Below are 17,503 nucleotides of genomic sequence, written 5' to 3' on the forward strand. Positions count from 1 at the left end.
AGTTTGCCTGCTTTAAACACCTGTGGGTCTAGCATAGTTTGAAATGATCACTACTAGTAAGTGCCTTATTTTAAAACATTTCCCCTTGGGGGGGTTAAAGCCGCTGCCTTCGGCTCAGGTCATGATCCCAGGGTCCTGGGATCGAGCCCTGCATCGGGTTCTCTGCTCGGCAGGGTGCCTGCTTCCCTTCCTCTCTCTCTCTGCCTGCTTCTCTGCCTACTTGTGATCTCTCTCTGTCAAATAAATAAATAAAAATCTTTTAAAAAAATGAAAAAACAAAACCAAAAAATTTCCTCTTAAGAAAACCCTGAACAACAGTTATGGTGCTTGGAAAGGATGACCATAGCCATGAAGGAGCCATGAAGGAAGATTGCAGTACAATGGTTTCTGGTCTCAGTTCTTCCCTGAGGAGGGGGAAACCCACATGGCCTGGAAAAAGAAATGATGGCTAAGATCTGAAGCCCCAGAGAAGAAATATTTTAGATACACTCCGTGGTTCACGGCCTGGTGGGCAGCCAGAGGGCAGTGTGGGTGCATCAGACCCCTGGGCACAGCCTGTTGTAAACATTATCTCATTTACAGCCTCACCACAAAAACCTGAATAATGTAGATTTGGCTTATGTAGAGGAATGGTTGGAGAGAGATGAATATCATAGTGATGAGGGAAGCAAGCATTCAGCTAAAAACTAGAAAAATAACAAACAGGAAAGAAGAAGCTCAAACCCTGAAATTGAAAAACAAAAACAAAATACCAAAATCTTTACTAATCAAATACTGTGTGTCCTTTTACCACTCATACCTTCCCCAGCCTCATTTGAATGTAGTGTGTGTTTCTTTCTGAGATTGAATGAAGAGAAGTACCTTAAATACATCACAGTAGATTACAAAAAATTGTTATTTGGAACAGCTGTTCTAAATGTGTGATTTGTGATGTGCTACTGAATCACACTATCCCATCACTTTAAATGGTTGACTGATGACTTTATGTTTTCTCTATTTGAGACTTTTTTGTCAATTTCTAAACCAGCTTCTATAAACTATTAAACAACTAGTGAGCGGGGTCAGTATGGCTTTTCAGAATCGCCACAGTGACTTGTATTTTCTTGTATCAATAGGTGTTTACTCATGGATTCATGGAAAGAGAGCCTTTGTTCTTTTCAGAGACAGAGTAACATAGCACATGGTATCTGAGCTCCAAGTTCAATTGTTGGGGTTGTATCTGGCTCTTACTCCCTCTGTGCTCGTGTTAGAATGTATTAGTCTCATTGGACTTTCTATTCAACAGGTACTTGTTGAAGCCAACTATGGCTGAGTAGTTCCTAGGCACTGGAACAGACAAAAGCCACTGCTCACAAGGAGCTTATGTTCTAATGGAAGAAGAGAGAAAATAGATATACACAAAATCAGTAAACTATATAGTAGGTTTGAAGATATAAAGTGCCACAGAGAAAAATAGAATAGTATGAAGAGGACAAGAGTGCCGGAGGAGGGAGGTGTGTAACATTCAGTAGGCTCATCATGGTGGGTCTCATTGAAAAGATAAATTTGAACAAAGGCTTGAAGAAGGTGATGTTGAGAGCCATGCGGTTGTCTGGGGGTAAGTATTCTAGGCAGAGGGAACAGGTAGCAGCATAAAGGCTTTAAGGTGGGATCATGCTTGGTCGGTTTGAAAAAAAAGAAAGGAGTCATTGTGGCTGGACCTCTCCAATGAACAAGGTGGGGGACAGTAGATGATTCAAAGAGGCAGAGTTTGGGGGTCAGCTGAGTAGGGCCTGTGGACCATTGTAAGGACTTCTACGCTGAGTAGAATGGTATTGCATAGTAGTACAGAGCGTTTTGAGCAGCAGAATGGCAAGGATCCCCTTTATAAAAGGATCATTTTGGCCTCTGTGTTGAGAATTGATGTTAGGGGGACAAGTGTGGAAGCAGAGTCCAGAGTAAGTGATAATAATATGAATAAGAGCCAATGTGGTAGCCATAGGGGGTGGTAAAAAGATGTTGGATTTTATCTGATTAAATTAATGTATTTTTAAAAAGGTTTTATCTTTAAGTAACTTCTATACCTAACATGCAGCTTGAAACTATAATCCCGAGATCAAGAGTTGCATGCTCCACTGACTGAGCCAGTCAGGCTCCCGAAGGTGCTGAATTTTAAATACATTTTATTTTATTTTATTTTAAAGATTTATTTGTTTGAGAGAGAGAGAGAGAATCTCCATCAGATTCCCTGCTGAGCATGGAGCCTGCTGTGGGGCTCAATCTCACCACCCCAAGATCATGACCTGAGCCCAAACCAAGAGTTGGACACTTAACTGAGCCCCCAGGCACCCCAAATTTTAAATACATCTTAAAAAGTAAAGTCAATAGCATTTACTCATGATTGGTTGTAGAGTATGTGAGAGAGAGAGAGGGATCAAGGATTTTGACTTAAGCGCTTGGAAATATGGAATGACCCCTAATCAAGGAGGGGACAACTGTGGTGGAGCAGGTTTTAGGGAGGAGATCAGAAGGTCAGCTTTGGCATTTTAAGTTTGAGATGTCCATTAGACATCCAAGTGGAGAGGATGAGTTGCCAAAACATTTGAATCTGGGGGTGGGGAAGTAGGTCCAAGCTGGAGATCACTCTAGGAGTCATCAGAATGGAGTAGAATTCAAAGCAATGAGATTGGTTAATAGCACAAAGAATTTGGGATCTGGAATCAGAGTGCTTGGTACCACCACTTATTAGCTGAGTGACTTTGGGAAAGCAACCTTACTTCTGTGTGACTCATTCTATCTGCCTGTAAAATGAGAAGAATAATAGTAACTATCTCATGGAGTGAAAGTAGAAATTTAAATCAAAATTGCTGGTACCTTTAAAACACCTCTTCAAGCATATACTCAGTAAGTGTTAACTGTTATTTTCAGTGCAACTCTTCTGTATCTCTATTAGGACATCACAAACACGTGCAGACTCATGTGATTAGTGTAGCAATATGGTTTTGTACCCCGTGATGTCATGTTTTGGTTTGGGATGGGTAGTTCATACTAATTCCCCTGAGCTGGTTTTGTTTCCAGAATTAAACTGGCCTGGATTTTTGGTGTTTGCTCTGTCTCAGGTTTTGATGCATTTTGAAAGCCTATATATAGTTTAATATGTGTTACTTGTTCCCAAAAAAGTCTCATGAGTTTCTTCAGTGCTGGTCTCCTTTCCTTTCCTCAGTGCTCAGCAGAGGAGCAGTCAGGTTCACAAGAAAAACACAATTGGAAATCAGGTAGGCATTTTAAAATAATCAGTGCATGCATGCCCAAAGAATTTGAGCTCAGTTGCTTGACTGATTTTTTTAATGCAAATTAATCATGTGCAGATTTTGCCAAAAATGCAGCTTTTTATTTTGTTTTGTTTTTGCTTGTAAGGTTTTTGGAGTGCATTGCATTTTTTTTGTGGCTATTTTATGCATTTAACTTTATCAGTTTATTTTAAATAACTTTTCTGCTATTTGCTCTGCTTTTCAAAAGTGACTCCTTGTGTCCTACTTTGCTTGCTTATGTTACCCCTAAATTTGATTTAACATGGAATCTGTGAGTTGGTTCAAGGTTAAAACATGGTGAGTCGTTGCATGAGCTTCTGTCGCTGCTGACTAGTTCACACGTTTGCACAGCTTGGTAACAGTGAAGGGACAGCTCATAAAGAAGGCAGTTGTTGGATTTACTCTCTGCCGCACCAAATTCCTGTTGGCTAATGAAGATGTTAATTCCTACGAAGATCTGATCTTTTAAGTTTTTGTGTTTGGGGCTGACCAGCTGTCTCTGACTAATAGCGCTCAGCAGAGATTGCATTAACTCTGACAGTTTGCTGTTTCTTTTATGTTTTATGTGATAATGAATATTTGCATTGTTATTTCTTTTCAACTCAAAACAATGATGATTTTATAGTTTTTTTTTAATTCAGAGGTACAATTATTGAACAAATTGAAACCTCTGCTCTAGAAGTTTTTCCATTGTTTTGAAAGGAGAAGAGGTAATAACAGACTTTATTTTAAAAACTTTTTTTCTGAACTAAAGCATATAATTCTTTGCTATTTCAGGGAACCAATCTTCCGCCTTCAAGGCAAATTGTACGAGCTAAGTTCTGTAAGCTTTACTGTTGCTTTTTCATTTAGCTTCCCAAGGGCACAGTTTGTCTTTAACTGATTAACTCAACTAGCGCTTGCTACTAATTTTTTTAAACTTAGGTTGTCTTGTCCATAACACTGTTATCATTGAAATAAAAATCCCCTTAAGAGGGTTCATCCCTTCACTGCTAATAACTTGCTGTGATTGAAAGGTATGAACTAGTAAACTCTAAAATGCTGTAATAATAAACCCTTAACACTGTGGGTGCTTTGATATTTCTCTAATTTTAACGGGCCTTAAAATAATTAAAATCATTAATGATCTTCATCTCTGTCCCTTTATGCTATGTTGTTACAAGGCATAATAAGCCTTTCTCTATAACTTGTGTGATAATATCTCCAATAAATGTGGTTGGTGCCTCTAAAAGGTGGGTGAATAGTAAACATCTGATTTTGATGTATTTGTAGATAAGCCTACTCAATTACAATTTTTTGTATTTTTTTAAAAAATAAAACAAAACCCAAATGACATCCATTGCTATTGTACATGGCTTTAAAGTTGAATCTTTTAAAACCAGATACTCTATCTTCACTTTATGGAAGTGTAAAGATACTGTCAAATTCCTGGCATAGGTATTTAAAAAAACAAACAAAAACAATACCCCAAAACATTACACTCTCATTTTTACCACAGATGAAGCAGCCTTAAACCCTTTCTTCCAATTGGGCTCAAGTTAAGAATGAGATTGTGGAGTATCGACCAATTATTTGCCTCATGATGTTTTGGAAGAAAGTCTTTGAAACTAGACATTCCAAATTCTGCTCTGTCACTTAGTAGCCACGGGGCCTGGGACAAACTGAACCAGAGTTTGCTCAGTTGTGTGATGAGAAGAATGAAAATATATCCATAGGATGATTGTGAGAATCAGAAGTAATTTACATAGTGATGTTTTGCAGCTGGGTGCTGGGTGTGTGACTTGCAAAAGCATTTACCTTGTAGGTGCTGTTCTTGAAGTTTCAGAAGAAGAAATATAAAATACAAAAAAATTACAAAAGTTACAAAATCAGAACAATGAAACATTTGGGGAAATGAGCTATGGCAAATTATTCTGAAGACTGCAATGCCCAGATTAAGGCTTGATGTATAAAGCATTTGTCTATAAAACTTTCCTCATGATCAGAAGCTTTAGCTCACAGAAGTTTATACTTATCGGAAAAGCAATAGTATAGTAACATAAATCCATATTTTAAATCAGATAGAAAGGAAATTCAGAACAGTTTTCAATTATATATTCTTCCAAATGCTGAAATAATATTAATTGTGTTTCTGTGACTTTACTTTCACTGAGTACTTCAAAGCCCATACATTATGGAGGTCTTAAAATTCAAGATAATAGAATTGGGTGAGTCTCATAATAGAATACAGATCCCTACCCAAAACCTTTGGGGCAAGATGTGCCTTTAATGTCAGAACTTTTTGGATTTTAGAAAAAAAGTACATTGCATATATCATTTATCACCCAGTATTCCTGTGGGGTCAGAGACACAGCACCCTTTAATTAAACACATTATGTTTCTGCAGGAAAACAAATGAACAGTCATACTAAGATGAAATGAGAGATATTTTCATGTCAGGTTAGAGTTTGCCGCTAAATTTTTGTTTTGTTTATTTGTTTTATTTATTTAGTTTTAAATTTTTTAGAGAGGGAGAGAGAGAGGGGAAGGGGCAGAGGGAAAGGGAGAGAGAGAATCTGAAACAGGCTCCACACCCAGCACAGAGCCTGACTCAAGGCTCAGTCTCACGACCCTGAGAGCAGGACCTGAGCCAAAATCAAGAGTTGGCCGACTGAGCCACTCAAGTGCCCCTGGCTGTTTGAAAACAAAAACCCTTTACTTTGCAAGTAAGGGGTTAGGAACCAGAATATCTTATATTGCAGGATCAAATTCAGTAATTACTTGCAGTACAGTGTATTTTAGAGATTTATTTATTTGCTGCTTAGCAGAAATGAACTATAATTACTTGAAACCATTTTCTTTATGAATCTGAATGTCCGCGGTTGATTTGAATTTGTATAAAAAGTCTTTGCCTATTAAGAAGCTCAGTCAGGGACCCTTAGAGCCCAGGCTTTCAACTCATGCTGGCTTTTATGGTTGGTGGGGCAGAAATACTGTGTCATCCTACAGGTGGTTCATCCATTCCGATATTCCTTTAGGGCTCTTGGTTGTAAGAGATTCTGCTATACAGAGTCCACTCTGAAATATTTTAGAAGGAATTCAGAAAAGGAAAACTCCTTAAAGGCAATCCCATTCATTTCTGGCTGCCTAGAAATTTGTCAGCTTGAAAGTTCCACAAATTGATGTCAACGTTGGTATAAAACAATGTAAGCATATAATTAGCTTAAAGTTGCATTGCCCAAAAACTTAAACATAATCTTCATTCATCCCATCACTCATCAAATATGTATTCAAAACCTAAGAGTGTGAAAAACTATGGTAGATGTTTAGTACAGAATGATGAATAAATCATGGGTCCTGTCCTCGGGGACCTCACAGCCTGGTGGGGATGATAGTAAGTAAGCAAACTGAAGTCTGCCATCTTTTCCAAGGCTAGCTCCTTCTAATCCTTCAGGTCTCCCTGAAATGTCACTTCTGGAGTAGACTGGGCCTGGCCATCAGATGTAAAATCACCTTCCCTTCCTACTGTCTTGACATTATCTATTATCTTTTTGAACTTCCTTCACTAGGACCTGAGCTCCATTAAATTTCTTTTCTTTTCTTTTCTTTTTTTTTGTGATCTAGAAGGCCATGGAGTATCATTGTACGGTTTTAAGTACAATCATAATGTACCAAACCCTACAGATATGCTTTTTTTCCTATCCATTCATACCTGTGATAAAGTTTAGTTTATAAATTAGGCACAGCAAGAGATTAACAACAATAATTAATAATAAATTAGAATATTATAGCAATATACTATAAAAAAGTTGTGTGGATGTGGTCTCTGTCTCTCAGAATACCTTCTTCTACTGTAGTCATCCTCATACTGAGGTGGGATGGTCAAATGCCCATGCGATGAGAAGAAGTGAGATCAGCAACACAGGCACTGTGTTATGGTGTTGAGCTACTGCCAACCTTGTGCTTAGAAGTCAGAAGGATCATCTGCTCCCGGGCTGCAGTTGACAGCGGGTAACCCTGACCACAGAAAGTGAAACCTCAGCTAAGAGAGGACTGAACACACCAGGATGAAGGGGAGAATGTGTAGAGCTGGAGGCTGACATCAGTGAGCCCGATGTTGTGTCTCAAGGGCGCGAGACAATGCCACCTGAAGGTCAGAGAGGTTATTAGAATAAGAAGGCACAGAACTGGGGAGGGGCATGACAAATGAGAACCACAGATATTTGCAGAACATTGTCCTCAGAAGGTCTGGGTGGCTGAAGAGAAATAGGGATGAAATTCCCTGGATTTAAGGATAGATCTACGATATTTGGAAGCCGGGGGGATTACGCGGCTGATCATGCATTCCTTTAGCTACAAGAATCTAGGGCGGGAAGACACCGCGGACGTGCTCATTGGCCCAGACTGCATCCAGTTAGGAAGTACTTAGGACGAAATGTACGATGAGGAAGAACCTTGCTTCAGACCGGGAGCAGAGCAGGTTGGTGCAGGAGCCTGCGTCTCGGGCTGCCTCCCAGTCCTGGGCTTCGTGTCTGTCTGTTTCCCACCAATGCGCCTTCTCCTGCTGACTTTAAATTGGAGTCAGAAATTGAGCTTTCCCAAACGGATAGGCCTCCAGATAACTGGGTTCCCAAACTTCCTGAAGCAGAAAAGAACTTTCTTACCAGAACAGGGTTTTGTCCCTCCCCTGCTTTCTTGAAAGCCAGTCTCTTCTCTGTATGACGCCCCAAAGCTGCCAGCACATCCAGCATCCTGAAATTTGCCTACCAAGCCCCATAGCTGTCCAGCCTCTGCAAGGACATGGTTTGAGAGCAGAGTTGGAAGAGGCCAGAGTTTGCCCCGCTAAGTGACGGCTGGTTAGGACATCTGCCCGCCTCCTCAGCCCCGTGGGACGGCTGGGACGGGGCGGGGCTCCTGGGACAGCCTTCGGAGCTGCGGGCGGAAGAGGAGGGAGTGACCCTGGAGGACGTGCAGTGGAGGTGATGGCGGCAGATGCTTTGTTGAGCTCTGTCTGCACCACGATTTAGCTCGGACAATAGGATCTTAGGTGTATTGTCTTGTTAAAGAGATGCAACATGGTGAAACCAGTTATTAAAACCCTGTGGTCCATTAGTGACTAACGAGCTGCTCCCGGCTCATCCTCTCACTTGCTCTCCCCTCATCTCCCGCCGTCTTTCCAAAGCGAGCGAACAGAACAGAAGCGTTTCTGTGGGTGCTGTTCAGTGGAGAGGTAGGACAGTGTCATGGTTCTTCAGAGCTGGAACTCGGAAATCACCCTGTGGCCAGGAGCAAACGTTGAATGTCCTGTTCCTCAGGCTTCTAAATCAGGTGATGAAATAGGATCATTGCCGCTTCCAGCCGGCGTCGGGAGAGTTAGGCACAAACAAGTCAGCTGCAAGAAACTGGGAGCAGGGGACAAGAGTCGAAAAGGACTGCTGCTCCCCGTTTCTTGCAGCTGACTTGTTTGTGCCTAATTCTTCTCCCGGCGCCTAATTCTTCTCCCGGTGCCGGCTGGAAGCGGCAAGTGGCGCCCGAACAGGGACAAGGCAATTGGAATGATTGCTGATACATACTGGCCTATTTTGATATCCAAAAGTAAGATTAATATTTGTGCCCTGCTTGCCCACAGTTGAAACACTGTCCTTTAAATTTTCCTGTGGTCAGAGCAGCCATCGCTTGAGCTAACAAATCAGCTTTATAGGCCTCTGTTCCTACTCCTTGACATAGCTTAATATAATCTGTCAATGTTCCCTGGCCTTTAAAGGGTGCTAGCAACTTCTTACAATCAGAATTAGCATTCTCATAAGCCAACAGTTGCATAATGGTATCCACAGCCTCAAGATTATTTATCTGTCTTCTGACAGCCTCTTGTAATCTTGCAATAAAATCAGTATAGGGCTCTCTTGGATCCTGTACCACTTTTTGAAAAGAAGAGCACTTATCTCCCTGAGGTTCTGTTCTCTCCCATGCTCTCAAACGGCAACACTGGAGCTGCTCAATAGCTTGATCATTCATTAATACCTGGTCTTGTACCTGGGCCCACAGTCCAAGACTCATGAGCTGTTCCATGGAAATAGGAATATTATGAGCTCTATTATGGGCAGCTGCTATTTCTGTATGATCTTGCCACCATGTTTTGAATTCCAAGAACTCACTTGGAGATAGAACTGTTCTCGCTAGCAATGACCAATCCGACAGAATAAGCCGATTGCCTTCTGCGATGCCTTGAATGATTCCCGTTGTAAATGGAGAATTAGCTCCACAGTTTTGTACTGCCTGATTTAGTTCCTTCAATAATTTGAAGGGAAATTGCTCATGCTTGGCCTCATAGACACCATTAGGGTTGTTAGGATCATGTCCTGGAGCGACATGTTCTGTAATAATAACCGGGAAATTAAAATGCAAGGCATCTAGGTCTCCCACTCGCTGTGCTTCAAGGAGGCCTTTCTGAACAGCCGATAGCCTGTACTCTTCATCTTTTTCATTAAATGGTGCCTTCTTATAGAACGGCGGAGCCGATGGCGACAGTGCCATGGGCACCTTTTGTTCTGTTACTGGAGGAGGAGTATATTCCTTTCTGGTGGCTTTAATAATTTCCTTTCTAAATAATTCCTTTCTATTCCTTTCTGGTGGCTTTAATAATTTCTTTCTCCTCCTGGATGGCATGTTTAGGTTCCTCTTTTTAGTTTCTCCTGAACATTCATTATCGCTCTCCAAATCAGGGGTTTGCAAAGGCTCCAAAACGGAGCGAATGAGGGTCCAAGTAGGCCATATAATAACTGGAATTTGCTTTCCTTTAGTATACGAAAGTCCCTAATATACGGAACCAGGAGCAATGTTCTTTAATTACCTTTAAAAGCTCCCTAAGTTGGCCCTCGCTGACTTTTGCTCCTCTCGCCTTCAGGAACCTTCTCGATAAACAAACATAAGGGCGATAATCGTTTGTGCTCTCTAGATTACCCATGACCTGCGATAATGGCCCACAACTCACCAGCAGGAAAAAGGCACGGCTGTGCAAAACTCACGTTGGGGCTTCTTCTCCTGTTTTATTTCTGATCAGATCTGGTCTGGTCCCTATTCAGGCACCACTTGCCACTTCCAGCCGGTGATGGGAAAAGAATTAGGCACAAACAAGTCAGCTGCAAGAAACTGGCAGCACCACTTGCCGCTTCCAGCTTCACTGTCGTACATCGTCCTTCTCCCCAAAGACCTGTTGCCAGTATATGTATTTCTTAAGGCTAAATGTGCTTGGCAACTAGTAAAATCCTCCAGGAGTTACAGTTTAAGTAACAAATTGTTCCGAGGGGCAGCAGCAGATCATGAAGTTTTTGTAAGGATTAAATGAGATAATACAAGCTGGGTACCTATCGCAGGGCTTGGCTGGTCGTAAGCCCTATCTAAGGCGCTTGTTATTATTGTTGTTGTGTCCTCTGTTAGTGTTCAAGAAAGATGGTAAAATGATTGTTTTTATTTTCCAATTGAGCCTTCTGCTCCCTTGGAAGCAGGAAAGATTGCTACAAAGTAGCAGCAGATTCTGCATTTCCATAATGGTTTGTGGATTAGTTTTTGAGGACAGCTTTTTGAGTACAGAAGAAGAAAAGTACCCTCCACCCCAATATTTTAATAGTTTAATGTATTTTAAGCTAGATATTATAAATTTTGGAACAAGTTGGCACTTCTTTATCAAGTTCTTTTAACAGAACATACATTAGAAAACATTATTTGCAGGAAGAATTGAATACTTGCTCTATTGATCTTCAAGTGGCCCGTTTTAATGAAAACTCTTTCGGTGTTATACTGCTGTTTTAGTGCTTTGTGGTTGCTTATTTAGAAGAAATAACTCAATAATTAAAAATTATCAAAGATTTGTGGCAAGATAGAATATATACCTTTAAGAATGTATGATGCTTTTCTGTATTTATTATACATTACATAGAGGCCCCTTATCAGCAAAGAAATGTAAATATAATTTTTATTAGATGTAATGGATTGAATTTTAGGAAACATTTCTAAAATTGTGCAATTCAGGTCAGTGAGAATATAACTTGTCATACCAGTACAATCATACATCACAAGCGTTTTAGCACATATCGCATGTGTAAAATGAGATCTGTTGTTACTAGCTGTGTTTCTTTCCTGTCAGGAGAACAAAGTGTTGTTTGCTGCCAGTTGGTCTGATATTTAAATTTTTAAGTTTATACACTAGTTCTGAGGCCGCCATTTCTTTGGGGTATTAGTTTTCTAGGGCTGCTGTAACAAAGTACCACAAACGAAGTGACAGAAAACAAGAGTAATGTATTCTCTCACAGTTCTAGAAGGCTTGCCGTCTGAAATCAAATTGTCTTTAGGGTCATGTGCCCTGTGAAGGTTCTAGAAAATCTTTCTTGGCTCTTCCTGGCTGCTGGCAGCTCCTGGCCCTTCTTGGCTTGTACAGTAGGACTCCACTCTGTGCTGCCATATTCTCATGGCTTCTGACCCTCTATATGTGTCTGTTGCTGTGTCCCCTCCTCTTCTTCTAGGGACACCAGTCATTGAATCTGGAGCCCAATCTAATTTAGTATGACCTCATCTTATCTAGTTACATCTGCAAAAACCCAATTTCTAAAGAAAGTCACACTCAGAGGCTCCAGATGGATGTAAATTTTGGGAGACAGTATTCAACTCACTGTACTTTGGCCACTTGCAGATTTTCTTTTCTTTTTCTTCTTTTCTTCTTCTTCTTTTCTTTAAATGTCTTATTGTAATAAAACTTTATCTGGGATTTAGCTATATAGGATGCTCATGCACTTGAATGTTTATTAAACTAAGAATTTATAAAATGGACCATTAGAGCTTTAAAAGCTATTTTCTTTATTATTCTGTTTTGAGAAAATACTAACCTTGTATTATTGAGATAAAGCAGCACTATTCTATCCTTCTGTATGGTGCCATTAAAGTATCATTTTGATTAACTGGGCTTTTTTTTAGGATTGCTTCTTGAGAATTTATCTATTTTTCTCTGAAGTTTGTAGCATACAAGTAATTCATCATGAGGGGGGAAAAGGAAGCCTTGCACACTTTTAAGTGATAATACACAAACTCCTTTTTCCTCATTTCATGTTCTGCCTTGGCTAATCTTCTCCCCAGTCTTACCCCCCAGCCCTCAAGAGACAGCAGGAGTCGGGGGAAGGGGAGGGCAGAGAGGAAACCAACAGACAGAAAGACAGACAGACATGGTGTGGAGCTATACATACATCTTAGGATTTGGGAATTTGCATTTTTAAAATCTATCAAGTAGGAAAGTTGTAATACTTTAAAAAAACTGAAGGGATGAATGGCTGTCCCCTCCGATCAGTTCTGTAGAAATCGTGGTAGTTAACATGGATTAGTTAAAGTGTTTCAGGTGTGGTTTTAGGTACCTCATCCATGAACTCATTATTTGTCCCAACAATCCCGTGAGGTAGGTGCTCTGATTATCTCCATTTTATTTATTCTTTTAATATATTTTTTCTTTTTAAAAAAATATTAACAGAGGATGTATTATTTGTTTCAATCTCCATTTTACAGATAAGGAAGCTGAGTCAGGGAAAGGCCAAGTACTGTGTCCAGTCTGAACAGTTTCCTAATGAGAGCATCAGGATTCAGGGGCAGCAATTTGATTCTCGCTCTTGTTTGTGTCATTGTGAGGTTTATCCACTGCTTCTAACCGGTCAGAAACTGCGGGAAGAATCTCACTCAGTCTCAGTTAAAGCAAGTTGCATCACTGAAGTCCATTCACTCTTGGTTTTATTTGTTCCTGAAATTTGTTCTTTCTTTTTTTTTTTTTTTTTAAGATTTTGTTTATTCATTTGACAGACAGAGATCACAAGCAGGCAGAGAGGCAGGCAGAGAGAGAGGGAGAAGCAGGCTCCCCGCTGAACAGAGAGCCCAATGTGGGACTCGATCTCAGGACCCTGAGATCATGACCCGAGCTGAAGGCAGAGGCTTAACTCACTGAGCCACCCAGGCGCCCCTGAAATTTGTTCTTAATCTAAAGCTGATCAATCCTGAATAGCGTGAGTTTTAGGTCTGTATAAATTAATCTGATTGTGGCAGTCAGTTCGGGCTGCTGTGACAAAATACCACAGACTGGGTGACTTAAACAGCAAATGTTTATTTGTCACAGTTCTGGGGGCTAGAATTCTGAGGCCAAGGTGCCACGTGATTGAGTTCTTGGTGAGTGCCCTCTTCCTGGTTATATTCTCACATGCCCTTTTTTGGGACAGAAAGGAAGAGGGATCCATCCATCTATCCATTTGTCCCCCTCCCCCCTTTTTTTTTAAAGTAGACTCCATGCCTAACTAACATTGGGCTTGAACTCGTGGCCCTGAGATCAAGAGTCGCGTGCTCTACCAACTGAGCCAGCCTCGTGCCCCCTCCCCCTCTTTTTATAAAGGTATTAATACCATCATGGGAGCCCTACGCTCATGACCTCTTCTAACCCTAATTAACTCCTCGAGGCCCCACCTCCTAATGCCATCCCATCAGAGGTTACAGTTTGAATGTATATATTTGGGGGGAATATTCATATTTACTTTGTAACAATGAAAACCTGGAGTAGCTTTTAGAATGTGTTTCCTCTTTTCCTTCAGTTCAAGGAAGTCCAGAGGGGCCAGTCAATAGCTTTTAAAATAGAAAAATTTTTATTTTAATAAAATAGAGAATGGCATCTGTGAAAGCCACACTTAGTGAAGTGCATGGTCTACTAATTTCTTCTGCGTCTTTTAAAATCTAGACTTTTATTTGGAATAGCATTTAATATATGCCTCATAATTTTTTCCAGAAAATGTGCAGATGTCCTTACCATATTTTTACAGCCAAGTTACATCTTAATTGAAGGCTTAAGGCTGAAAATCGGTGAGGAGAAAAACCTATCTACTCAAAATCACCCTGAAAAATGCCGTTAAGGGCTAGAATGTAGCCGCTCATTTCAGCTGTGGCCTTTTCTTGGGACGGAAGACGCTTGGTCTTGTTTCTCCAGGGAAATGGCGTCCGAGCAAACGAAGTGCTTCTCCTCCTCCTGCCTCTCACCAGCTGTCTCACGGCTCCCCTCACGCCCTGCTTCTCCTTGTTCCCTCCCTCTGTCTCTTTTGTCCTCTGTCTTTCTGTACCCTCCCTCCTTTTTTTTTTTTTTTAAACAAAGCACAATGTGTTTGTTTCCTAGTAAGTTAAATGCCTGATTGATTTGGGCTCTCTGGAATTTTATAACATTTAAACATTTTATTTTCCCTCATTATTACTTGATTGGCCTCTGTAATTTTGGATCTGAATGTTCCCCAATTAACAGGTAAATGACATCTTAGTGTCTTCCTGTTTATGACTCTTTTCAAGGTTTATGGGCCTTGGGATTGTATCATTTCCTTGGTTCTGAATGAGTGGTTCTCACTGTCTTCATTTCCACTTCTTTACTCTTCATTCCGCATCTCAGAGAAGTTTCCACTTTATTTTCCTACACAGGCACCTGAGTGTAGAGGGGTCCTAAAGGTTGCTGCCTCAGCCGGTCCCAGAAGTTGCTGGTTTTCTTCCTCAGACCAGCCTCTGGTAGCCCCACACCGGCCGCCCAGCTCTCCCACACTCCCTCCCTCCCGGCTCCCTCTTGCAGGCCTGGGGAGCACCCATGCTCCTGACGCCTCACGCCCGCCTGCTGCAGCTTCCTGGCAGTCCGCTTGCCCCCTTCCCACTCCTCGCCACTTAGCTCGTCATCTGGTCCCTTGGCACTGGGGCTTCTTAAGCAGTTTGACAGGATAGAGCTATTACTCTAAAAAGGCAGAAAAATTGCTCCTCAAGTGTTTGTTTGTTTTTTTCCATTGTTGTTCAAGACTTCCCTTATGTGCAGTATATAGCTAATTTATCTTTCTATATATTTATTTATTTGAGACTGATGGCATGCACAGGGGAGGGGCAAAGGGAGAGAGAGAGAGAGAATCTCAAGCAGACTCCGTGCTGAGCGTGGAGCCCAGCATGAGGCTTGATCTCGGGACCCTAAGATCATGACCTGAGCTGAGATCAAGAGTTGGATGCTGGGGCGCCTGGGTGGCTCAGTGGGTTAAGCCGCTGCCTTCAGCTCAGGTCATGATCTCAGGGTCCTGGGATTGAGCCCCGCATCGGGCTCTGTGCTCAGCAGGGAGCCTGCTTCCTCCTCTCTCTCTCTCTGCCTGCCTCTCTGCCTACTTGTGATCTCTCTCTGTCGAATAAATAAGTAAAATCTTTAAAAAAAAAAAAAAAAGAATTGGATGCTTAACCAACTGAGCCACCCGGGGTCCCTCTAGCTAATTTAACACAAAGTTTCAGTGGAGCCTTAGTGTTTTGAAGCCATAATTTTCATTTGTTACACAAGAAATATATGAGCATATTTTCACTGTGGAAAAATTAAGTAATGCTGATCCACTAGATACAGCCTTGATTCTCACCCCAACCTACTCAACCTCTTAGATGTAACCTCTCTTATCACTCGAGTACAGTGCGTACATAAACACACACACACACACACACACACACACACACAGTTGATGATTTTTAAAAAGTGATCACAAATATCTTACATATGTGACACTATCTAACAAGCTCCACAAAGGCAAGGACTTTTGTCTCTCTTGTTCATTGATGGGTCTGGAACACTTAGAACCTCCTCTATCTAGTAGATGCTTAGCAGACACATTTGAAATTACTTTATCCACTTAATGATACATCTTAGAGGTTCGTCCATGTAGACACAGAGAGAAGACAACTAACTTCTTTTACTGGTATGTCGTGGTATTGCGTAGTGTGCTGCCGTTCAAGAATCCCCCTGAGGATTGCAGTTTTTCCTAAAATAGCTGAACCAGTTTATAGACCCTACAACTATATATGTGAGAACCTGAATTTCCAACACTGGATAATTATAATTTATGTAATTTTGGATAGTTTGCTGAAAACAATAATATATTGCTTTGGTTTTCATTTCACTTATTACAAGTTATACAGACTTTAAAATATTTAAGAAACGGGGTGGGGCGCCTAGCTGGCTCATTCAGGAGATCGTGTGATTCTTGATCTTGGACTGTGAGTTTGAGCCCTATGTTGGGTGTAGACATTACTTAAAAATAACAAATCTTGGGCACCTGGGTAGCTCATCAGTTAAGCAGCTGATTTTGGCTCAGGTCATGATCCCAGGGTCCTGAAATTGGCCCCCCACAGGCTCCTTGGTCAGTGGGGAACTTGCTTCTCCATCTGCCTGCCACTCCCCCTGCTTGGACTCTCTTTCGCTCTGTCAAATTAATAAATAGATAGATAAATAGATAAATAAATATATTTTTTAAATCGTTAAAAAAATAAGTAAATGAAATATTTAAGAGACAATTGTATCTCTTCTATGAAATGTCTGATGGTGTCTCTTTGTCCATTTTGAAGGGACTGTTACATTATTTTCTTACTGGCTTTAGAATTTTTTTTAATCATCTGAATATTGTGTATTATATACAGTGCAGGTATTTTCTGCTTGTTTGTCACTTGTTATATACTTTATTGTATATTGTAAAACAAAAAGTTATTATTTTGATTTGGACACATTTTTCAGTTTTTGCAGGATTTATGTTTTGTTTTGCTTATCAGAGACGTTGACTAGTCCACCCAGGTCATACGGCGGATAAATGGCAGAATCCTGCCTTCGGTCCAGGTCATGGAGGAACTCTTATCCTTGAATCTGTATCTGGGTTTTGTATCCTGTTCCAGCTTTGTTGATTTTTGTACAGTGACCCACTTTTAAATTATTGCAGCTGTCTAATACATTTTAATGTCTGCTAGGTCATTTCCTTTCATTACTCCTCTTTTTCAAAAATGTACTTAGCTTTTGCAGATGACTCATTCTTTCAGTTGAAGATTAAAATCTTGTCACTTAAGAATTACAATTCTATTTGAATTTTGATATTTGTAAAGCCTATAAATTAATATGGGAAGAAATCATATTTTTTCATATTCTTTTATTCCATCCAATCATATGGTGATTCCTTCTTTTATTATAGTTTCCTATTTTTCTCTTAATATAAGTACATTTACATTATTAAAATATAAAATAACTTGGAAATACCCTTATGTTATAATTATGAAGGAGGTGTTTTTAAAATATACTTTACTTATTACAATGTAAAACTTTTAATTTTTAAGCACTTATTTTGTATTAGTGCAATTGACCAGTTTTGCTAATAGTTTTTCATTTAATTATAATTTTTATCTTACCT

The 17,503-nt window shown here is 40.4% G+C and overlaps 1 protein-coding gene across 5 annotated transcripts in view; it reads left to right on the plus strand.

Moving 5' to 3' along the window:
• The window catches only part of DNM3 (dynamin 3), a 546,523-nt gene that overhangs the window by 255,127 nt on the left and 273,893 nt on the right, over positions 1-17,503 (plus strand). For 3 of the 5 annotated variants that reach the window (XM_045084619.1, XM_045084617.1, XM_045084615.1), the window contains exons 13-14: positions 3,203-3,254; positions 4,068-4,097. In XM_045084619.1, coding sequence (XP_044940554.1) covers positions 3,203-3,254; positions 4,068-4,097 — 82 coding nt within the window. The remainder of the gene's footprint in view (positions 1-3,202; positions 3,255-4,067; positions 4,098-17,503) is intronic. The other 2 variants (XM_045084616.1, XM_045084618.1) reach the window with 1 other exon arrangement.

The sequence above is a fragment of the Mustela putorius genome, unplaced genomic scaffold, assembly GCF_011764305.1.
Source record: "Mustela putorius furo isolate JIRA1106 unplaced genomic scaffold, ASM1176430v1.1 tig00000785_pilon_pilon_pilon, whole genome shotgun sequence".
Lineage (NCBI taxonomy): Eukaryota > Metazoa > Chordata > Mammalia > Carnivora > Mustelidae > Mustela > Mustela putorius.